This window comes from Myotis yumanensis, unplaced genomic scaffold, assembly GCF_028538775.1.
Source record: "Myotis yumanensis isolate MYYU_CA2020_CCGP unplaced genomic scaffold, mMyoYum1.0.hap1 SCAF_3, whole genome shotgun sequence".
NCBI lineage: Eukaryota > Metazoa > Chordata > Mammalia > Chiroptera > Vespertilionidae > Myotis > Myotis yumanensis.
The window spans coordinates 109,506,911-109,531,774 of NW_027223754.1; the positions used below are offsets into that span (position 1 = coordinate 109,506,911).

Consider the following 24,864-nt stretch of genomic DNA (forward strand, 5'->3'; position numbering starts at 1 on the left):
CCGAAAGGATTGTAGGTTCGATTCCCAGTCAGAGCACATACCTAGGTTACAGGTTCCATCCCCAGTTGGGAGCGTGTATGGGAGGCAACTGATCAATGTTTCTCTCTTACACTGATGTTTCTCTCTCTTTAAAACCAGTAAACACACCCTTGGGTGAGGATTAGAAGGAAGCAAAAGAGCCCAGCTGGTGCAGCTCAGCAGTTGAGTGTCAACCCCCAAACCAAGAGGTCACCAGTTTGATTTCTGGTCGGTTTGTGGGCTCTATGCCCTATGGGGGTGTGTGTAGGAGGCAGCCGATTGATGTTTCTCTCTCATTGATGTTTCTATCTCTCTATCCCTCTCCCTTCCTCTCTCTCTAAAAAAATCAATAGAAACATATTAAAAAAAAAAAAAAAAGAACAAAACAAAAAACAGGAAGGGCATCCCAGGAAGGGGGTTAGCATGTGCACAAATGTGGAAGACAGAAAAAGCAGGAACTATTTAAGAAATGGATTAATTCACTGTGGTGCCATTAACAAATCAAGGGCCTCAAAGACAAATGCATCGTGCTCCCCTGCCTATCTTTCTCAAATGGGGTTCTGCAAAGAAAAATTATTCCAGTAATTTCCCCACAATTTTCCTAAGGATGGTACATAGCTCTCACCATTCTAGTTGCATAAGATGCCTCAGAACCTCAGGACTTAACTGTAGGATTCTATGTGAGAAGGGCTGCTAGTGTTTGCCCTTTTAAGCACACTCTTCTCTCTACTTAGAATGTCCTCCCTTTTCCCCGCTTTTATCCTTACTAACCCTATACTTTAAAAAAGTTCCATGTGTCTCCTGGACATTTGACTGTGTCACCCCAGTCCCCAACCCACCTCAGCACCAGGCCAAATGTTTCAAAGCCTCTGGCCTAGAAAAAATAGACCAGCCAAGGGCAGCTCCCATAGATTCAGGTTTCTGGTCCATCTAAGTGCCACAACAACCTCTACTGACCCATCCTCCAAGTCAGTTCCTGAGGGCCCCAACTACAGGCCAACTCCTGCAGCCCCAGACTCCAGGACTGCTCTGGGGCTAAGCTGGCCCATGTAGCCCTAGCTTCCAGGTAGACTCCTGCAAAACCAGGCTCCTGGTCTATGCCAGTACCAGACCAGCCTCTGTGGACCTAGATGCTAAACCCACCCCAGTAGTCCCTAGTGCCTGATTTGCCCTTGGGGACCTAGAATCCAGGTGTGTCCATGCAGACTGAGGTCCCAGCCACATAACCACAGATTCAAACACAAAGCCTGTCCCAATTGACCCAGGTCTACCCCTACATACAGTATTAGGCAGGTCCCTGTGTACCTAAGCACTAGGCCTGCTGATCTGCTAATTCAGCCACCAGACCTGCCTACCCAAGTACTCCAGCAGCCTGCTGGCAAACACCACCAGATGGTACACCCAGAATCTCTGCACAGGCTGATTGGTGAGGGGCTTTGCCCAACAGAGTCAATCTGTAAAGACTGGAGAGGTTCCAACTTCCTCAAATATACAGGCACCAACACAAGGGCACAAGGATCATAAACAATGGAATATATTATCACCCAAAGAAACTAGTGACACTTTAATGAGTGACCATAAAAAATGGAAATCTATTAACTGTCTGACAATAAATTCAGAATAATCCTCTTAAAGAAATCGAGTCAATTACAAGAAAATAGATAGACAACTAAATGAAATTAGGAACACAATTGAGTTAATAAAGAAGTTCAACAAAGACATAGAAACCATTAAAAAACAAACAAATCCTAGAGTTGAAGAATACAATTACTGAACTGAAGAATTCATAAAAAGCTTCAATAGGAGACTCAACCAAGCTAAGAAAGAATTAATGAACTAGAAGACAGGTCATTTGAAATAATCAGTCAGAGGAGCAAAATAGAGAATGAATAAGAGTAAAAAATACTACATGCATTTTGGGATATCATTAAAAGAAATAATCTACGTATTACTAGAGTCCAAGAAGAACAAGAGAGGGAGAAGGAGCAGAGAGCTTATTTTAAAGAAATAATGGCTAAGAACTTCCCAAATCTGGAGAGAGATTTGAACATCCAAGTTCATGAAGCTAATGGGTAACTCCAAAATTTTAACCCAAAACAATCTTCTCTAAGACACATTATAATAAAGCTGGCTAAAGTTACACACAAGAGAGAATTTTAAAATCAGCAAGAGGAAAATAATTACTTACATATAAGGAATCCCCATAAGGACTTTAGCAGATTTCTTAGCAGAAACCTGCAGGTCAGGAGAGTGGGATGATATATTCAAAGTGCCAAAAAAACAAAAAAAAAAAGGACAACCAAGAATACTTTACCTGGCAAAGCTGTCTTTCAGAAATGAGAAATAGATTTACCAAATGAACAAAAGCTGAGGGAATTCATTACCACTAACCTGCTTTATAAGAAATGCTGAAAGGAGTTCTTTAAGATGAAATGAAAGGACACTAAATAGTAACATAAAAATGTATAAAAATATAAAATATACTGGAAAAGGTAACTATATAGTCAAATTCAGAATACTTTAATATTTTATTATGGTGGTATGTCAATCACTTAACGCTAGTATAAAGGTTGAAAGAAAAGAGTATTACAAATAAGTATAGCTACAAGAATTTGTTAATGGATACACAATATAAAAAGAGGTAAATTATGACATCAAGATCAAAATTATGGGGAGTTTAAATGGATAGCTTTTATATGCAATTCAAGTTGTTACTAGCTTAGAATAGACTGTTATATCTATAAGATATTTATGTAAGCAAAAACCTACAGTAGATACACAAAACAGAGAGAGAAGGGAATAAAACCATACCACTATAGAAAATCATCAATTCACAAAGACAGCAAAAGAAAAAGGAGGAAAAAGAAACAAAGCAACTACAAAAGAACCAGAATGCAATAAGATGGCATTAGTGCCTATCAATAATTACTAATTAACCTATAAATATTCTTAGCTATAAAAAATTACTTTAAGTGTAAATGGATTAAATTCTCCAATAAAAAAGCATAGAGTGTCTGAATAGATTAAAAACAAGTCCTAACTATATTATGCCTACAAGAGACTCACTTCAGCTGTAAGGACACACAGGCTCAAATTCAAGGGATGGAAAAAAATATATTCCTTATATAATAAAGAGCTAATATGCAAATGGTCATCATGCCCTCACGACGTCATGCAGTAACACAGCGGTTCTCAACCTGTGGGTCGCGACCCCTTTGGGGGTCTAACGGCCCTTTCACAGGGGTCGCCTAAGACCATCGGAAAACACATATTTTCGATGGTCTTAGGAACCGAGACACCGCTCCTCTATCCGTCTCCAAGAGGGTCTGCCCACATGCAAATACACCCACTTACGAGTACCTGGCGTATTAAAGGGTCGCGGCATTAGGAAGGTTGAGAACCACTGCCATAACGGCTCAGACACTCAACACCGGGGAGAGAGGAATGGGGACCAGCCAGGCACAAATGAGCTTGCGAGAGAGGAATGGGGACCAGCCAGGCACAAATGAGCTTGCGAGAGATGAATGGGGACTAGCCAGGCTGCGGCCAGGAGAGTGACAAGCTGCCTCACGGTCCTGGGTGCCAGTGGCTGCACCTGTGCCTGCGGCCCAGGAGAGGGACAAGCCACCTGCCCCGTGGTCCTGGGCGCCAGCGGCTGCAGCTGCAGCCTGGGCGAAGGCGCCCGCCCACGGTCCCCTGTGGTTGTGGCCGGCCCAAGCGAAGCTGGTCTGGGTCCTGGGTGCCTGCAGCCAGCCAGAGGGAGGGAAGCCCAGGTCCCGGGTGCCTGCAACTGGCTGGAGGAGGGAATCTTGGGTCCCGGGTGCCGGGTGAGGCAGAGGCGGTTAGGGGCTATCAGGCCAGCAGGGGAGCAGTTACGGGCGATCAGGCAGGCAGGCAGAGGGGTTAGGAGCGATCAGGCAGGCAGGCAGGCAGGTGAGCGGTTAGGAGCCAGTGGTCCCGGATTGTGAGAGGCAGATGGACATCCCCCCAGGGATCCCGGATTGAAGAGGGTGCAGGCCAGGCTGAGGGACCCCCTCACCCTGTGCATGAATTTCATGCACCGGGCCTTCTAGTATTCCATATATAGGGGAAAGCAAAAAAGTAGCTATACTTAGACAAAATAGACTTTAAGTCAAAATCTGTAACAAAATATAAAAAAGTCACTATGTAACAACAAAAAGGTCTAGTTATCAAGAAGATATAACAATCATAACTATAAATGTATTTACTATCACAGCACTAAAATATATTAAGCAAATAATAACAGATCTGAAGGAAGAAATAACAATAGAATAATAGCAGGAAATTTCAAGACCCTACTTTCAATAATAGTTCAATTATCCAAACAGAAAATGAAAAAGGAAATATTGGAATTGAATTATACCTTAGCTCAGATTGACCTAGCAGAGATATACAGAACATTCCATCCAACAGCAGTAGAATACACATTCTTCTCAAGCACACACACAACTTTCTCCAGGATAGATCATGTGTTGTTACAAAACAAACCTTAGCAAATGGTATGGAATTATAAATCAGTAACAAGAGGAAAACTGAAAAATTCACAAATATGTAGAAATTAAAAATCACATCCCTGAGTAACATATGGGTGAAAGAGGAAATCAAAAGAAAAATTTAAAAAATATCTTAAAACAAATAAAATGAAAACAAAACATACCAACACTTATGGGATGCAGCAAAAGCAGTTCTAAAAGAGAAGTTTATAGCAATAAATACCTACATTAAGAAAAAAAAATCATTAAAATTATACACCTCAAGGAACTAAAAATGTAAAAACAAAGCAAGCCCAAAGGAAATAAAGAGAAAAACACAAAGACTAGAGAAGAAATAAATGAAACAGAAACTAGAAAAACAATAGAAAAGGGCAACGAAAATAAGAGCTAGTTTTTTGTAAAGACAGACAAAACTGACAAATCTTTAGCTAGATTATCTTGGGGGGGGGGGGGGGGAGAAAAGACTCAAATAAAATCAGAAATGAGAACCATAAAGTTCCTAGAAAAAAACCAAACACATGGGGAAAAGCTCCTTGGCATCAGTCTTGGCAATGCCTGGATATGACACCTAAAGCATAAGGAGCAAAAGAAAAACTAAACAAGTGACACTACATCAAACTAAAGTTTCTGCAAAGCAAAGAAACAATCTACAAAATGACAAGACAACCAAAATAAGAGAAAATATTTGCAAATCATATCAGATAAAAATTTAAACCAATAAAAGTATAAATTAAGGCAAGAAAATACCATACACATCTACTTATACTGAATTTCCCTCTTACCAATCATATCCTACAGCAAAAGATGTTTCAATTACAGGAGCAATGAGTTTTGCAGCTGTCATGATGTATTTTTCAGCCATGGCTTTTCTATAACAAACAAACAAAAATTTTTTCTAAAGAAACATGGTATAAAATGTAAAAAAAAAAGTGTAAACATTATCTATCAAAGTTAGCATACCATGAAGCCTACTGAATGATAAACAGCTACACTAGAAATCTATAAGTCAGGTTGAAAATCATGACTAGGAAATGGAAGCCATGACTGCCTTCTGAGTCAACAGTTCACTTTTCTTCTACTTTATGATACATGCTGACAAACTAAAGGAAGAAAGAGGAACTTGAAAGAAAAATGGCTCTGCAGCTGACATTCCATAACCTGGACTATCTGTGGACATTAAAGGAAATGGCCATTAAAGAAATAGTATGTGTTAAATAAAAGTGAATTACTACATGCCTATATAGATTTGCCTCATCTATACCTTTCTTTCATGTAAGTGGAATCACAGAATATGTGGTCTTTTGTGACTGGTTTTTCTTATCCTATATAATAAAAGGCTAATATGCAAATTCCTAATTATCCACTATCTCCCCTGACACCACCCCAGGTGAGAGAGAGGACTGCCTCGTTATTGCCTGGTGGGGTGGAATTCTAGACTCCACATGTACTGTCCACTGAAACCAGAGAGTGCTGAGACTCATTAAGGGCCTTTGGGGATTGAAGTCCTGGCTCCCTACTTGGCCTTGTGAGGGTGGGAATCTGGCTCTCTCACTTGGCTTTTGCTGGCATGCATGGGGTAGGGCAGGTGTTTTTTTTTTCTGTGGTATTGGTCTAAAAGTTTTGTCTTGCTGGCCTACCCCTTTCCTTGTCCTGTAGCTAGAGAAAGTAGGTCTTTTGTTTGTTCGTTTAATGCACCCATGAGCATTTTCTGCTTTCCAGCTTCTTCAGCTCCAAGTCTGGGAAACATGAAGGGAACTCACTGATCATGTCCCAAGATACCTTGATCTGGCCTCTTCCCTCCATTTATATATATATATATATATATATATATATATATATATATATATAGAGAGAGAGAGAGAGAGAGAGAGAGAGAGAGAGAGAGAGAGAGAGATAGATAGATATAGATATATGTACATACATGTAATTTCCAGGGTTGTTATTTGGACTTAGTGAGAAGAACAGGGGAAAGTGCATCTATTCTTATCTCTCCAGAAGTACAAGTCTCTGTTTTATTTTAAAAGTTAAACTACTTCCTAAAGATTAAGGGCCCTCCATACATATAATGAAATATTGTACAGACTTAAAAAGGAAGGAAATTCTGACACTTGTTACAACATGAATGAACCTTGAGGACACTATGCTAAGTGAAATAAGACAGTCACAAAAGGACAAATAATGTGGTTTCACCTATATAAGGTTCCTAGAGCAGACAAAATTCATAGACCAAAAAGTAGAAAGGTGGGTGCTAGGGACTGGGAAGGGGATGCTGGAGAGTTGTTCATGGGTACAGAGTTGCAGTTTAGGAATTTGGGGGAAGTTCTTGTTACAAATCATTGTGAATGTACTTAATTAATACTACAGAACCATGAAGAATTATGCACCATAGTTTAGATGGTAAACTCTATGTTATGTGTATTGTACTACAATTAAAAAACAACTAAGGGCCCTGTATATCATGTGATATACTGCTAATATACAAGTTGAATATTCAATAAGTATTAGAAGTTTCAAAACATACTTTGCAGAGACTAGGTACCAGACTGAAGGAAGGAATAAAATAGAAATAATTTTGTCTTTGGGAGTTGAAATTTAATTGGGAGGCTGGACAAAAACACATAAAGATATAATTTTTTAAAAATAAAGGTGACGTAAACAAAATTCCAATGTTGCACCAAATACAGAGGGAAAGTAAGTTACAAGGAAATAAGAGTAACTGAGGAAGAATAACTGGAATCAAATAAGTAATGTGATTATTGTGAAGGAAAAAAGAGAATCCAGTAGAGTATAGAAATGATGAAATAGTAAGACTATTCAAGAAATATAGTGCATATAACAAGTTTTCAAAGAAATAATCATATGCACATTTAACTCTTTTATATAAGTTTAACCAATATTATCAAGTTTTAATTATTTAGTGCCCCAAATATTACCTTTCACGTTCCATTTGCCTTAGATGATCATTTTTTATAGCTTCAATCACTAAGTTAGTATGTGGATCATCCTGGGAAATAAAATTGGGGGGAAAAAAGAACAAGTCACGAATAAAAATCAAGAACTTGGATTTCAACCTTATCACTAACTAGTTGTAGAAAATGAACAGAAAATTAATCTTTCTACACCACTTTCCCTTATGTAAAGTAGAAGGTTTTTTTTTCTTATTTCTGATTACCTGTCACATTCTCTAGTGAACTAACGGATTCTGGGCAGCTGATAAAAAAGTCAGGCTAGACAGAAAAGGACCTAGTACACAGAAGCTGTGTAATATCGTCAATTCTGTTTGTGTTTTGTTTGTTAATCCTCACCAGAGGATTCTTTTTTAAGATTTTGATATTTTATTAGAACTGGTAAAATGATGACACCAGTAGACTTTAATAATATATGTACAAATGTAATACCTAGAGTAATCCTAAAAATGCTATATGAAGTGATACACTCAAAAACATTAAAAAATAATAAAAATGGAATTCCAGAAAACTCCTGCCATAAGCAGGAAAATAAAACAGAAACAAACAAAAATAAGTAATAAAACAAAAATTAAAATTACACACTTAACATCTAATATAGCAATAATTAGATTAAAATATATTGTCAAACTGTACCAATTATAAGATAAAGATTGCCAAAGTGAATGAAAACAACTATTTACTAAGTATAAAAATACTTATCCTATATAATAAAACCCTAATATGCAAATCGACCAAACAGCTGCTATGATGTGCACTGACCACCAGGGGGAAGACGCTCAATGCAGGAGCTGCCCCCTGGTGGTCAGTGCATTCCCACAGGAGGAGCGCCGCTCAGCCAGAAGCCGGGCTCATGGCTGGCAAGCGCAGTGGCAGTGGCGGGAGCCTCTCCAGCCTCCGCTGCAGGCGGGTGGTAAGGAGTGAGGGGTCCCGGATTGCAAGAGGGATGTCTGACTGCGGCCTAAGGATCAGGTCTAAACCGGCAGGCAGACATCCCCCGAGGGGTCCTGGACTGCGAGAGGGCACAGGCTGGGCTGAGGTCCCCCACGCCCCCAAGTGCACGAATCTCATGCACCGGGCCTCTAGTTTCAAATAAAACAACATAGGCAGGCTGAAAGCAAAAGTATGAAACATATATATCATGAAAACAATCTTAAAATGTTATAGTGGCTACATAATTTCAAACAAAGTAGACTTTAGAGCAAAGAAAATAACCAAAGCCAGATTGGGACATTGTATGATAATAATGCATAGAAATTTGACAGCTTAGATCAAATGGACCAACAGTTTAATAATTACACACTATTACAATTCACTAATATGAAATAGATAATTCAAATAGACTCACAATTATTAAGGCCAAGTAGAGCAAGTGGATGCTAGAACCTGAAATGTGAAAGTCTTGTATAGAAAGCCATCTGGAAGGATGATGCAAACTTTAGCTGAAGTACAGCCAACCTAAACCAATATTAGAGGGAGGCAGCCAGAGGAACACATATCTGATGGTACTCATTTCTCCCTTCTGTCTACTTATGCTCCCCATTAGCCAAACTCAAATACAAATGCTTTAATGATCATCAATTACTTAATAAAAGCCATATTTCTACTCCCTCTTAAAAAAACTGATGATTTTTCACAACATATAATATTTTTTCTCAATATGAAAGTAATATATAATAGTTAACATTTACCCCAAACTTCCTACAGTCCAGGTATTGTTTTAAGCATTTCACATGCATAACCTCATTTAATCCTCACAACAGTATAAGGTAGGTTATTATAATTACACTAGTAGCCCATAGTGCAATATTGCGTGTAGTATGCCGCCCGCCGCTTCCACAGGAGTCAGCAGGAACTGCAGCCAGGAGCCGCACTGCTTCCCATTCAGCTTCCCGCAGAAGCAAGCCACTGGTGCCCATGGGAGCCGGAAGGGACCTGCACCACTTCCACGGGAGGCGGGCCCGCCATCTCCTCTCTGGGCCTGCACGTGGCCACAGAGGCTGCGGGCCGGACCCCCTGTCCCTGTCTGTGTCCGCTCCAGCTCTGGGGGACCTACCCCGCCCTTCTCTGCCACTCCTACCTCGCCCGTCTCTGCCGCTTCTCTCCCGCCCGTCTCCGCTACCTCGGCTCCGTTGCTTGGTTTCCTTCTATGGTGTCTTCAGTCTTTGCTCCCAGCCAGTATATGCAAATTAGCCACCATCTTTGTTGGTGGCTAATTTGCATATCGCTCTGATTAGCCAATGGTGGGCATAGCGAAGGTACAGTCAATTTGAATCTTTGTCTATTATCAGATAGGATATAATTTATATGTAAAGGAATTGAGGCACAAGAGAGTAAGTACTGAGTGGTGGGGCCAACAACAAAGCTGCAAATGCCCTTAAAATCTATTAAGAAAATCAATTAAGTTCAACTTCTGAAATTGACATTATTATACTATTTTGATTTATAAATATAGGCAAATTCACATGGTTTGACTTAATGTAAAATAATAGTGGTACACCAAAAATTTATGTGTAAAAATCTGAAAAATATTTTAAAAGCATTAAGAAAAATAATCTTGGAAGTGAACCAAGATGATAGCATAGGTAAACACCGGTACTCACCACCTCCTACAACCACATCAAAATTACAACTAAAATACAGAGCAACCATCATTCACAACCACCTGAAAGCTGGCTGAATGGAAGTCCTAGAGTTAGAGAAGTAAAGAAGAAAGCACATTGAGACAGGTAGGGGGTTGAGGAAATGGAACAGTCTGGTCCAGCACCCATGTATGCCATTTTTTTAATCAGGAGGGAGATTGTCCCTTCAGAGGCTGCCTGTGAGAAGCAAGGGGTCCCAGCCCCATACCAGACCCCCAACCCAGGGTTCCAGAGCAGGGAAGAGAAGTCCCCATAACTTCAGACTGTAAAAACCAGCAGGGATTGTAGCTGAGCGACACTGATGCTGCCGGAGACCAGGTGTCCTTTTAAAGGGTTGGCACAGGAACTTACTCCTGAATCCTCTGAGCTCCAGCACCAGGAGGTGATGGGGGACCTAGACACATATGGGGAGGAACTGGATTGTCTAGCATCAGGGCAGGAACTCGGGGGTGGCATATTTCCAGACAGGGGTGCTCACAGAGGTCATTATTCCTATTCTAGGACCTCCCTTGCTGGAGGGCTGACTGACAGCCATACCTAAGTCTTCATTAGCCTGGTGTACATTGTTTGCTCCGTCCTGATTATTCCCTGAGACCCTGCCCCATCCAATTTGCAGCCTTACCCAAGCTGTTTGCAGCAACTTTTCCATACGAATGGCCTGTCCTGGCTCAGGCTTCAGACTTTGCTAAAATCTCTCAAACAAGCAGCAGCCGGTGTCAGTGTGCCCCAAACCTACCCATAAAAGGCCCAAGACTGGCATTAGCACCAGCCTGCCTTGCTTCACAGCTGGGCCTCATCTGGGCACTTCCAAACTCAATACAAGTAGTAACCATCTGCAGATCTCTCTGTAGCTCCTGACAGGTGGCCCCAGGCAGTGGCTGACTTTGCACCTCCTTGGAGACTCCAGAGCTAGTGCACCCAGTGGAAAGCTTCAGACTATACCAGATTACAACTCTACACATCCACAGTGACACACTCAAGGGGCAAACTCAGTGAGCACCCAAACCCCACTGAAGCAAGTCCTGGTCCATAGGGTGTTTCCTGCACAGCAGTTATTCCACAATGTCTCAGCTTGTCCTCACAGCCAACTGGCCTGGAGGTCAATTCCTCTCAGTGACACCAACAGCAATCAAGGCTCAACTACAACAAGACTGTGCTCACAGTCCATACAAGGGTGCACCTAGAGTGCCCAGCTCAGGTGATTTAGGAGGCTGAGCCACTGGACCCTACAGGACACCTACTATATACAAGGCCACTTTACCAACTCCAGGAGACATAGCAGCTCTACTTAATACTAGGTGTACCAGTCAATAATGCAGATTTTTTTTCAATAAATGGAGTTACACATATGTTGATATATATGCAATTTGGTATTATGCTATTGTGTTGTATTGACAGCAAGCTTCAAAACTTCATATGTCAAATTTGCTGAAGGTGTTAACATCATAGGTATTTTTACGTTTAAAAATGTCTAATTTTATGCCAAAAAAAGAGCATTTGCGGGAAGTTTTAATTCATTACTTTATTTTAAAGAAAAAGTTACTGTATACTTCAGGAAGCTTGTGGTGAACATGCTCTATCTCAGATGCTTGTGGACACTGTTTTAAACGCTTTAAGAGTGATGATTTCGATGTAAAAGACAAAGAACGTCCAGGTCAACCAAAAAAGTTTGAAGACCAACAATTACAAGCATTATTGGATGAAGATGCATGTCAAACTCAAAAACAACTTGCAGAAAGGTTAAATGTTGCTCAGCAAACAATTTCTGATCGTTTACAAGCAATGGGAAAGATTTTAAAGAAAGGAAAATGGGTGCTACATCAACGAAAGACAAATGGAAAACCGAAAAATCATCAGTAAAATGTTTCTTCAGTGGCACGAAAGAAAGTCTTTTTTGCATTGAATTGTGACTGGCGATGAAAAGTGGACGTACTTTGAGAATCCCAAATGCACAAAATCATGGGTTGATCCAGGTCAACCATCAACACTGACTGCAAGGCCAAATCGCTTCAGAAAGAAGACAATGCTCTGCATTTGGTGGAATCAGGAAGGTATGGTGTATTATGAGCTTCTAAAACCAGATGAAACCGTTAATACTGATTGCTACCGACAACAAATGATCAATCTGAACCACACTGTGATCGTGAAATGACCAGAATGTGCCAGAAGACACGGCAAAGTAATTTTGCTTCATGATGACACACCATCACACACTTCAAAACCAGTTAAAGACACATTAAAAGATCTTGCCTGGGAAGTATTAACCCACCCACTATATTCACCAGACCTTGCTACTTCAGATTACCACTTGTTCCAATCGATGGCACATGCACTTTCTGAGCAGCACTTCAAAACACATGAAGAAGTGGAAAATTGGGTCTCTGAATGGTTTGCCTCAAAACACAAAAGGTTCTATTGGGACAGTATCCACAAATTACCTGAAAGATGAGGGTCATGTGTAGCTAGCTATGGAAATTACTTTGAATAAAGCACTTTCGATGTTTCTCTTGAAATTACCATGTTTTCTTTGATTACAAAATCTGCATTATTAACCGGTACACCTAGTACATAGAAACAGACACAGGGAAGCAGCCAAAATGGAGAGACAAAGAAATATGTCACAAATGAAAGAAATAGAAGCAAGTAAACTATTGGATACAGAATTTAAAACCACAGTTATAAGGTTACTGAAGGATCTTCACGAGAGCTTCAAGGGACTTAGTGAGACTGTCAAGGATCTTAGTGAGAATTTCAAAGACATGAAAAAGGACCAGTCTGAAATTAAGCATACACTAACTGAAATAAAGAATAATTTACAGGGATTCAACAGTAGAGTAGAGGATTCTGAGAATCAAATCAACAATCTGGAATATGAGGAAGCAAAAAACACCCAATCAGAAGAGCAAAAAGAAAAAAGAATAAAATGAAGATAGTGCAAGTAGCCTCTGGGACAACTTCAATAAGAACAACATTCTCATTATAGGGATGCCAGAAGGAGAAGAGAGAGAACAAGATATTGAAAACGTATTTGAAGAAATAATGACAGAAAACTTCTCCTACCTGGTGAAAGAAATAGACTTACAAGTCCAGGAAGCACAGAAAGCCCCAATCCAGAGGAATCCAAAGAGGCCCAACCAAGACACATCATAATTAAAATGCCAAGGCTTAGCCCTGGTCGGCTTGGTTCAGTGGGTAGAGCGTCAGCCTGGGGATTAAAGGGCCCCAGGTTCAATTCCGGCCAAGGGCACATGCCTGGGTTTCGGGCTTGATCCCCAGTGGGGGGCATGCAGGAGGCAGCCGATCAATGATTCTCTCTCATCATTGATGATTCTATCTCTCTCCTTCTCCCTTCCTCTCTGAAATCAATAAAGAAATACATTTAAAAAATAAAATGCCAAGGGTTAAAGACAAGGGGGGAATCTTAAAAGCAGCAAGAGAAAAGCAGTTAATTACCTACAAGGGAGTACCCATACGACTGTTAGCAAATTTCTCAACAGAAACTTTGCAGGCCAGAAGGGGGTGGCAAGAAATATTCAAAGTGATGAATAGCAAGGACCTACAACCAAGATTACTTTACCCAGCAAAACTATCATTTAAAATTGAAGGTCAGATAGAGAGCTTCACAGACAAGAAAAAGCTAAAGGAGTTCATCACCACCAAACCAGTATTACATGAAATGTTGAAGGGTATTCTTTAAGAAGAGGAAGAAGCAATAGAAGAAGAAAAAGATAAACAATATGAACTATAAAATGGCAATAAATACATATCTATCAACAACTGAATCTAAAAATAAATGAATAAGAAATCTATAGAATAAAATAAACTGGTGATATGAAATAGAATCAGAGGCATGGAAACATGGAATAGACTGACGAATATCAGAGGGAAGGGCGGAAGAAATTAACAAAGGATCTTATATGCATACTAGAGGCCCAGTGCACGAAATTCATGAACTTGGAGTGGCGGTCCCTCAGCCTGGCCTGCGCCCTCTCGCAGTCTGAGAGCCCTCAGGGGATGTCCGACTGACAGCTTAGGCCTGCTTGTGGGCCTAAGCCGTCTGCTGGACATCCTTAGTGCTGCCATGGAGGTGGGAGAGGCTCCCAGCACCGCCATTGCGCTCGCCAGCCATGAGCCTGGCTCAGGGCTTCTGGCTGAGTGGCGCTCCCTCTTTGGAGCGCACTGACCACCAGAGGGCAGCTCCTGTGTTGAGTGTCTGCCCCATGGTGGTCAGTGCACATCATAGCGACTGGTCGTTTCACTGTTCGGTCAATTTGCATATTAGCCTTTTATTATATAGGATATGCACTAACTATGGACACAGACAATAGAGTGGTGAAGGCCTGAGGTGGGGTGGGAATTGGGTAGAGGGGGGCAAAAGGAGAAAAAAAGAGGGACAACTATAAAGATTTTAAAAAAATAAAAAGAATATGAATATTAATAACAAAAAAAGAAAAAGAATCTTATTCCAGAAAATACAGTGTCTATTTTGGTATTCTTCCTTCCAGGTTATGTTTAAGTATGAGTGTATATCAGTATTTTTCACTTGGTTTTTTTTTTCACTTTATATAGTATCTGCTCAGGTCTTTGAAAATATGACTTTTGTATTATGCTGAATTCTATGAGTGAGGATGAGGAATTACTTATTTTTATTCTTGATGTATTTAGTACATATGGTTTAAGTTCCCTCTGCTCAACTAAACAATTAAAAGGCTTTATATTACTCCCTCCCTCCTTCTTCCCTCCCCTCCCCTCCCCTCCCCTTTTCTTTCTTTCTTTCTCTCTCTCTCTCTCTCTCTCTTTCTTTCTTTCTTTCTTTCTTTTTGGTTAATCCTCACTCAAGGATATTTTTTCCATGATTTTTAGAGAGTGTGGAAGGAAGGGGGGGAGGGAGAGAGAGAGAAACACTGATGTGAGAGAGACACATTGATTGGCTGCCTCCCACAATGCCCCGACCAGGGCTGGGGATCGAATCTGCAACCCAGGTACATGCTCTTGACTGGGAATTGAACCTACGACTGGTAGGTGTGTGGGCCAATACTCTAACTGCTGACCAACACTGGCCAGGGCTATTGCTCTTTTTAAAAAAAAAAAATTTATTTTCACTCTTGAGAGTATTACAGGTTCCTGGCACATAATCTTGTTTTTCCTGATATTGTTGTTTTTTTCTGACTGAAACTACACAGTCTGATTTAACCATACTTTCTACCCCTATTTCAATGGAGTTCCGTTCTCAAACTAATTTAAATAATAAATGAAAATGCATTAATTAAACTTACTTAATTAAAATACATTGCCGAAACCAGTTTGGCTCAGTGGATAGAGCGTCAGCCTGCAGACTGAAGGGTCCCAGGTTCGATTCCAGTCAAGGGCATGTACCTGGGTTGCGGGCACATCCCCAGTAGATGTGCAGGAGGCAGCTGAATCGATGTTTCTCTCTCATCGATGTTTCTAACTCTCTATCCCTCTCCCTCTCCCTTTCTCTCTGTAAAAAATCAATAAAATATATTTTTTTAAAAATACATTAATACAGGGCTGGGAGAAACCTAAGAAGTCATCCACTCTAACTTTTTCATTTCTGGAAAAAGAAAAGCATGGATACTAAGAGCTGGCTACCAGTCTTCCTCATACTCACACTTGGTGAAATGTATTTATCATCTTCATCAATTTCTAATGGAACAGCAATCAGTTTTTGGAAAGCCTTCTTCATTTTCTCTCGATCTCCAACAGCAAAGTAACTGAGAATGAGGTTGAAGCCAGCCTTCAGATTTGGTGCCATGCTCATTATGTGCTCAAACGAATTAATGGCATCAGAGTACTGGCCAGTTTTAATAAATGTAACTCCAATGTTCTGCATAATTTTAATCCTAAAGAGAAATAAACAAGGATCAGCTTTAAATCTGAACTCCTCAGTACAGTAGTCAGACACTCCACAGATAGTTCCCTTCAATTCTATTCTACTTGAGTTTTTTGCTTTGTTTTCCTAAAGCTCTACTGGGCTCATATCATAAAATTTATTTGTTTTCAGTATTTGCTTCAATGACAACTACTATATTCATACAGTTGTGGAACTACAACCATGCTCTTAAGTAATTTCCATTACCCTAGAAAGAAAACCTGTGGCCACCAGCTGTTACTCCCATTATCACCTCCAGCCCTGGACAATACTAACCTCCTTTCTTTTATGAGAGGGGAGAGAGAGAGAGAGAGAGAGAGAGAGAGAGAGAGAGAAACATAAGTTTATTGTTTCACTTATTTATGCATTCATTGTTTAATTCTTGTATGTGTCAACCAACTGAGCTACCCAGCCAGGGCCCTATCCTCCTTCCTTTGTCTCTGGATTTGCCTTTTCTAGATGCTGCATATAAATGGACTCATACAAATGTGACATTTTTGTGTTGATGTCTCTCAATCAGCAGAATCTTTTTTTTTACATTTTATTTTATTGTTTAAGGTATTACAAATAGTAGTGCCTATGTCTCCTTTTTTCCCCCCATTGACTTCCTCCCTGGCCCCTCCTACTCCCTGAAAATTGCCCTCACCCCCCCCCCCCCCCCCCCCCCCGCAAATAAGTGTCTTGCATCTGTTGGTTGTGCTTATATGCATGCATACAAGTCCTTTGGTTGATCTCTTATCCCCCCAACCCTCCCCTGCCTTCCTGCTGTAGTTTGACAGTCTGTTCGATGCTTCTTTGCCTCTATCTATTTTTGTTCAACAGTTTATAATGTTCTTTATATTCCACAAATAAGTGAGGTCATGTGGTATTATCTTTCACTGACTGGCTTATTTCACTTAGCATAATGCTCTCCAGTTCCATCCATGCTGTTGCAAATGGAAGAATTCCTTCTTTTTTACAGCAGCATAGTACATAGTGTAGATGTAGCACAGTTTTCTAATCCATTCATCCGCTGATGGGCATTTAGGCTGTTTCCAAATCTTAGCTATTGTAAATTGTGCTGCTATGAACATAGGGGTGCATATATCCTTTCTGATTGGTGTTTCTGTTTCTTGGCATATATTCCTAGAAGTGGTATTCCTGGGTCAAATGGCAGTTCCATTTTTAATTTTTTGAGGAAATGCCATACTCTTTTCCACAGTGGCTACACCAGTCTGCATTCCCACCAGCAATGAAGGAGGGTTCCTTTTTCTCCGCATCCTCTCCAGCACTTGTCGATTGCTGATTTGTTGATGATAGTCAGGTGTGAGATGGTACCTCATTGTTGTTTTGATTTGCATTTCCTGGATGATTAGTGACTTTGAGCATGTTTTCATATGTCTCTTGGCTTTCTGAATGTCCTCTTTTGAAAAGTGTCTATTTAGGTCCTTTGCCCATTTTTTGATTGGACTGTTTATCTTCCTTTTGTTAAATTGTATGAGTTCCCTGTAAATGTTGGAGATTAAACCCTTATAGAAGATAACATTGGCAAATATGTTCTTTAATGCAGTGGGCTTTCTTGTTGTTTTGTTGATAGTTTCTTTTGCTGTGCAGAAGCTTTTTATTTTGATGTAGTCCCATTTGTTTTTTTTCTCTTTAGTTTCCACTGCCCTAGGAGCTGTATCAGTATATTGCTACGACAAATGTCTGCTATTTTGCTGCCTATGGCTTCTTCTAAGATTTTTATGGTTTCCCATCTTACATTTAAGTCCTTTATCCATTTTGAGATTATTTTTGTGTATGGTGTAAGTTGGTGGTGTAGTTTCATTTTTTTTGCAAGTATCTGTCCAATTTTCCCAACACCATTTATTGAAGAGACTGTCTTGTCTCCACTGTATGCTCTTGTCTCCTTTGTCAAATATTAATTGAGCATACTGGCTTGTGTTGATTTCTGGTTCTCTCTTCTGTTCCACTGGTCTATATGTCTGTTCTTATGCCAGTACCAGGTAGTTTTGAGAACAGTGGCTTTGTAGTATAGCTTGATATCTGGTATTGTGATCCCTCCAACATTGTTCTTCTTTCTCAAGATTGCTGCAGCTATTCGGGGTCTTTTATTATTCCAGATGAATTTTTGGAGCATTTGTTCTAGGTCTGTGAAATATGCCGTTGGTATTTTAATGGGGATTGCATTGAATTTATAGATTGCTTTGGGTAGTAGAGACATTTTAATGATGTTGATTCTACCAATCCATGAACATGGTATATTCTTCCATTTGTTCATGTCTTCCTCTATCTCTTTTTTTAGTGTCCTGAAATTTTCTGAGTATAGGTCCTTTGTCTCCTTGATTAAGTTTATTCCTAGGTATCTTAATTTTCTTGTTGCAATGGTAAATGGGATTGCTTTTTAAATTTCTCTTTCTTTGAGTTCATTATTGGTGTATAGAAAAGCCATAGACTTCTGGGTGTTAATTTTGTATCCTGCTACATTGCCAAATTTATTTATTTATTTATTTATTTTAAAATACATTTTATTGATTTTTTTACAGAGAGGAAGGGAGAGAGATAGTTAGAAACATCGATGAGAGAGAAACATCGATCAGCCGCCTCCTGCACACCTCCCACTGGGGATGTGCCCGCAACCAAAGTACATGCCTTGACCGGAATCGAACCTAGGACCTTTCAGTCTACAGGCCGATGCTCTATCCACTGAGCCAAACCAGTTACGGCTCAAATTCATTTATTAAGTCTAGTAGTTTTTTGATAGAGTCTTTGGGGTTTTCCATGTACAATATCATGTCATCTGCGAATAAGGACAGTTTTACTTCTTCTTTTCCAATTTGGATTCCTTTTATTTCTTCTTCTTGTCTAATCGCAATGGCTAGTACTTCCAGTACTATGTCAAACAGGAGTGGTGAGAGTGGGCATCCCTGTCTTGTTCCTGTTCTTACGGGAAATGGTTTTAGTTTTTGCCAATTGAGTATGATGTTGGCTGTGGGTTTGTCATATATGGCTTTTATTATGTTGAGGTATGACCCTTCTATTCCCACCTTGCTGAGAGTTTTTATCAAGAAAGGTTGTTAGATTTTGTCAAATGCTTCTTCTGCATCAATGGATATGATTATATGGTTTTTATCTCTGTTTGTTTATGTGATGTATCACATTTATTGATTTGTGGATATTGTACCATCCTTGCATCTCTGGAATCAATCCCACTTGGTCATGGTGTACGATCTTTCTAATGTAATGCTGGATTCAACTTGCTAGAATTTTGTTGAGGATTTTGGTGTCTATGTTCATGAGGGATATTGGACTCTAATTCTCTTTCTTTGTACTGTCTTTATCTGGTTTTGGGATTAGGGTAATGCTGGCTTCGTAGAAAGAGCTTGGAAGTGCTCCCTCCTCTTGAATTTTTTGGAGTAGTCTGAGGAAGATAGGTTTTATTTCTTCTTTGAATGTTTGATAAAACTCCCCTGTGAAACTGTCTTGTCAAGGGCTTTTGTTTGTTGAAGTTTTTTTCATTATCAGCAGAATATTTTAAAGGTTCCTGATACTGTAGCATGTGTCAACACTTCATTCCTTTTATATTGTCAAATAGTATTCCATAGTACGAATACACCACGTTTCATTCATCCATAGCCTACTTGATGGACACTGATTGTTCCTCTTTTGGTAATTATGAATGATTATGTATGAACATTCACATAGGATCATATGTGACATTTTTTCACTTTCTTGGGTATGTACCTAAGAGTGGTACATACAGTACCACTGGTCATACAGTAAACCCATGTTTAACTTTTTAAGATATTGCCTAATTATATTCCAAAGTAGCTATACCATTTTAGATCACCAATGTATGGTTTCCGATTTCTCCACATCTCTTCAACAATATTATTGCCTGTCTTTTGATTATAGACATTTTAAAGGCCATGATCTCATCTTATTTCTAACTACTTTTCAACATAATCCCTCTGTTTCAACTACAATCATTCATTCATAATTTTCTGACCAGATCATGAACACTGATTTGCCTGACTCTTCTTATGTTGTTCCTTTTGTCTGGAATGTTTTCCCTTTTTTCCTCTTCACTTAAGTCACCTATCTCAAGTACACCTCCTTCATAATGCTTTTACTGACTATTCTTGTTCTCAATAATTATTCCCTCAACTTAATTACTATGTCACCTCTTTTTTGTTGTTGTTAATTTGAAGAGAGTAGAAAAGGAGGGAGAAAATGAGAGAGGGAGAAAAAGAGAGAAACATTGATGTGAGGGAGACACACTGATTAATTGCCTCCTGCACAGGCTTGATTGAAGCTGGAGATGAAACCTGCAACCCAGGTATATGCCCTTGACTGGGAATGGAACTGGTGATCCTTTGGTGCTTGGGCCGATGCTCTAACCACAGAGCACACTAGCTAGGGCACTACAGCACCTCTTGATTCCTGATTAGTAAGTATTTAATATATTCTGTCTAATATTTTATCTAAATACATCTTCTAAAAAGGTCAAATTCTTGGCATCACCTGGGTTAAAAGTACTTCAAGGGCACTGTTTTATAAGCCAGATATTTACTGATGACGATAAGATATTGTGCACAATTAAAAACAAATTATCACGGAAGGTGGCATTTACAAATAATTAAGTTTCACAGAGGGAGTGTACTGGGACTAGGAGAAATTATGACCAGTAAATATCCTGGAAACCTATGTTCCTACATTTATTACCAGACCATAAGGTAATTTACTATGTCTGTTCTTGAAATATTGTAGGATTAGAAAGTATCCCAATTTTCCCTCTCTAAGCCTGTCTTCTCAGATTCAGAAGCAATCCCTTCCTCCCATGATTTCACTCTCAATCTATAGCATGAATGTCAGGGGGGTCTGAATTTCTAGCCTTGCGCTCTAGTCTGGTATGTCCTAAAGGACTAAGTTTTGATTTTGTGTTGGCAGTTAGCTGCATTTGGTGATTACCCCCTATATAGGCCAAGTAGTTTAGTTTAATTTCAATTGATCACATATTATGCCTTTTACTTGTCCTTATACAAATGTGTGCAAGAACAGACATCACATGAATCTAATACCTCTCCTGTACAAACACCTCAAAACGTTCAACCTACTGACAACAGGTCAGAAGAGTTATCTTGTTTCTGAAAATAACACAATTTTACAAAGTTATCATTATGTAAACTCACCTCATTTCTTTATGGACACTTGGAATTTGATCTAATGCCATTCGGTAGAATTTAATGGCTTTGGAATAATTTCTTTGCTTTAAATAAATATTTCCCATATTCACTTTCAATCTTCCTAATTAAAAAAAAGGAATATATAATATCTATGTTTTTCATTTTTTATGATATTTTAGATAACATTAATTCATATTCTTTGAAGATCTTATCAAGTTATAAAGGTTCAGGCATTATCTAAAATTCTCCCTTGAAAAATAGTCATACTATTTTCATGTATCCACACACTAATTATGTAAGGAAATGGAACTTAAGACAGTTGGATTTCTAAAAAATACAACTAGAAAACAACTGGCTCACATTAGAAAATTGGAGTTGTGTTCTTCTAAGAAAAATATGGGATTTTAAAATTAGACCCAATATGCTACACACATTTTAATATCATATTCAAGAAAATGATATTAATAAACTAATACTGCTACCAAAGTTTACACAATGTACATGCTAGATATAAACTACAAACTCTTGGGGATGAATTATACAAGGGGAAGCACACTTGATGGGGTTGCCATACCTCATTCTACTTGTAATGACAGAACACATTTTTTGTTTATTATTAGGTAATATACCTCATACCAACTGTATTTCCTCATTTGCATTTGTGTGGATTTTAATATAAATAGTATTTTTAAGCAGGATACCTCTATATAAATACAAATTTGTTTTAGAGCATAAGTCACTTCATTGTAAGAAACCGTACAGGGAGGAAACATAAATGAACACTACAAAAGAACTATACTTACTAGACAAACTGACTATAAACACCTACCTGCATTGATAAACATCTTATTTTTCACTATAACTTGATATGTGTTTAGTGCTTCAGCATACATTTCATTAGCTGAATACTGACTGGCCAAGTTGAACAGAACCTAAGGAAGGAAAATATTGCAAAAAGATACATAATGACCATTTAGGCCCCTTTTGCCCATAATCTTTTTAGAGATTAAAGTCATATAACAAAGTTAGCTGCTCATCTCAAGACATCCAACCGATTAGGAAATGAAGGAGACAGAAAATCTCGCATTCCAAATGAACCAGAACATTCACATAGGTAAGGCTGATCTCTGAATTTCATATTAATTTTTTATGTATTCTTTCTATTTTAGATAGTATTTGCCATCCATTAATCTCAGGAAGACCTACAAAGAATAACTGTGTCTTCTTAATGTTGCTAGTGATAAAAGGAATAAGCAAAATAGTGAACCAAATTCTCTTCATAAAAATAAATTAAACTTCATTTAGGAATATCTTAAACCTTTATTTGAATAGTAATTCTCTACATGCAAAATTATAATTTGTTATTAAGTTACTGTAAATTATCTCCCTAGAAGATAGGAAAAAAATGATCATTATAAATTGATCATGGAATTAAAAAATATTAGCTATAAATAGTAAACATCTAAAAATTCTTATTCAGTTTCAAATGTACTTTTTTTCCATGTGTTTGACATATGACGACTTTTCCCACTAAAAATATACCCTTTTAAACAGCCCTATCAAGGCACTGTCTTTTCAGAATTAAAGAAATTTTACTAGAAATTAGTTTTGTTTTGTTTTTTACTACCTTCACAGAACATTGTCTTATTTGCCTCATTTGAAGTTCTTAAAATTCATAGGCCAAAAAGTCACATCAGAATCTCATTAAAGTAACCACACTGAACAGAGCATAAATATCAGCAGTCTTCAAGAAACAGTCACTGGCTGGTGAGCACTTATTAAGTTATTAAAAACAACTAATCAAAAAACTAAATAAAAAAATGATCTTTTCCCTGGCCAGGTAGCTCAGTTGATTAGAGTGTGGTCCCAATACACCAAAATTGCAGGTTGGATCCCCAGTCAGGGCACATACAAGAATCAACCAATAGATACAAAAATAAATCAATATTTTGAATGGAACAACAAATCAATATTTTTTTCTCTCTTTTTCAAATCAATCAATAAATAAAGTTCAAAAGAAGATCTTCACAGACCAAAGACAAGCGTGTCTCATGAACTCTTGTTCAAAAAAAGATGATCATTAATCTAATTCTAAGCATCTAAGATTCAATAAAATTTTAAAAATAAAAGGAAACAAGAAATATAGAAGATAAAAGACTTCTGGAATCTACAAATCCTAGCCAAAATAATTTTACTCAACAGGTATTTCATACTTACTGAGTAAGTTAAATCCAGATTGATGTTTTCTGGAGTTGTCACCTGCTCACGTTGTCTCACCAACACTCTCTCTTTTCTTCCTGCGTCTTTTGCCTTTTCTAAGGCCTGAAATCAAGTATACACTGTGAGCATTCATTCCGAGAATGTGTGCATTTGGGAAACACCTGCATGTAGCTGGGCTGGATGCCATATCCATTCCTGGATGCCCACGGCCTGGGGAACGCTTACCACAAACTCCCCTTGACAACAAAAGAACCCAGACCATTTGTTTAAACTGGAGCTCACTATCATAAAAATTTGTGTTTATTCTGGAAAAGAAGAGGGAGTCTGAGGGACAAAACATACAGTAGCTTTGCCCCAAGTCCAGTCTCTTCATCACCATGCCTTCCACCACTTTTAGGTTTGACTATGTCTTTGATTTCCTTTTTTCCTCCCAACTCCTGAATCTTTGGATATTCTAATTCTATCTCGTGAGACAGGAATTTAGATGGATTTGTTTGGTTTCTGGGATGCCCCAAATCTAGACAAGTCACAGGATAACTGCTACTCAATGTTATGGCAGATGCTAAGTTTGGCTCTCTACTTAGAATGTCAGGAACCTTCTATTCCACTGAGACTAACTACAAACAGATTAATTCAACAGGAGATTTTTGCATTTTAGAACTAGATTAAAAAGGCACCAGTACTATGAGCAACAAAAGTAGCTTTTCATATTGAACAATTTTTCCTAATAGTAGTCATTAACCCGATAACTAAAATCACAGAAATTATATTTATATAGTATAACAATCAAAGTAATGTGAACAAAAGCAAATTAAAAGAAAATATTTGATAATTTTAAAAGAAGCAGAGTAGGATTCCCAAAAAACAAATAATTGCTTCAGTGAAAACTCTAAGGCCAGTCAACAGCAAAACAAAAATATTTATCTATACATATGCTTGTATGTGTGCACATATATACACACTTTGTAAGTGTGCACATATAAAACCAGATATATACATATATACACTTCATAATCCTGAATCCTGTTAGTTTATAAACTTACCAGTTTTAAGTCTCCACAACTGTTGGCAATACAACTTTCTTCGACCAACTCATTTACTTTCTTCTCTAACTGTCTAATCTTTTCTTCTGGACTATTAAAGAAGAAAGCAGGTAATCATTCAACCTCTAATGATATATACTAAAATGTAATTTACTTTTAACGTGCTTTTAAATGTGAAGAATAGGTCATAGATAAGAGAAAAGTACATTAAGGAGCAAATGTACTGCTGTTTTTAAGAATTACATTATATAACTATTCAGAATAACTATAAAAATAGCTAACATTTACTTAGCATAGTGTAATTTCACATTGAGCTACATGCTTTACCCTAATCATGGCATTTAATAATCATAATCACATACAAGTATTATCATTATTCTTTTTACCGATAGGGAAACTGAGG

At 38.5% G+C, this 24,864-nt stretch overlaps 1 protein-coding gene across 4 annotated transcripts in view; it reads right to left on the reverse strand.

Annotated features, from left to right (window-relative positions):
- Positions 1-24,864, reverse strand: part of IFT88 (intraflagellar transport 88) — a 157,693-nt gene that overhangs the window by 102,412 nt on the left and 30,417 nt on the right. For all 4 annotated transcript variants that reach the window (XM_070409336.1, XM_070409334.1, XM_070409333.1 and 1 more), the window contains 7 exons: positions 24,462-24,552; positions 23,416-23,520; positions 22,028-22,130; positions 21,205-21,319; positions 15,773-16,004; positions 7,466-7,536; positions 5,315-5,401 (listed from right to left, as the gene is read on the reverse strand). In XM_070409336.1, coding sequence (XP_070265437.1) covers positions 5,315-5,401; positions 7,466-7,536; positions 15,773-16,004; positions 21,205-21,319; positions 22,028-22,130; positions 23,416-23,520; positions 24,462-24,552 — 804 coding nt within the window. The remainder of the gene's footprint in view (positions 1-5,314; positions 5,402-7,465; positions 7,537-15,772; positions 16,005-21,204; positions 21,320-22,027; positions 22,131-23,415; positions 23,521-24,461; positions 24,553-24,864) is intronic.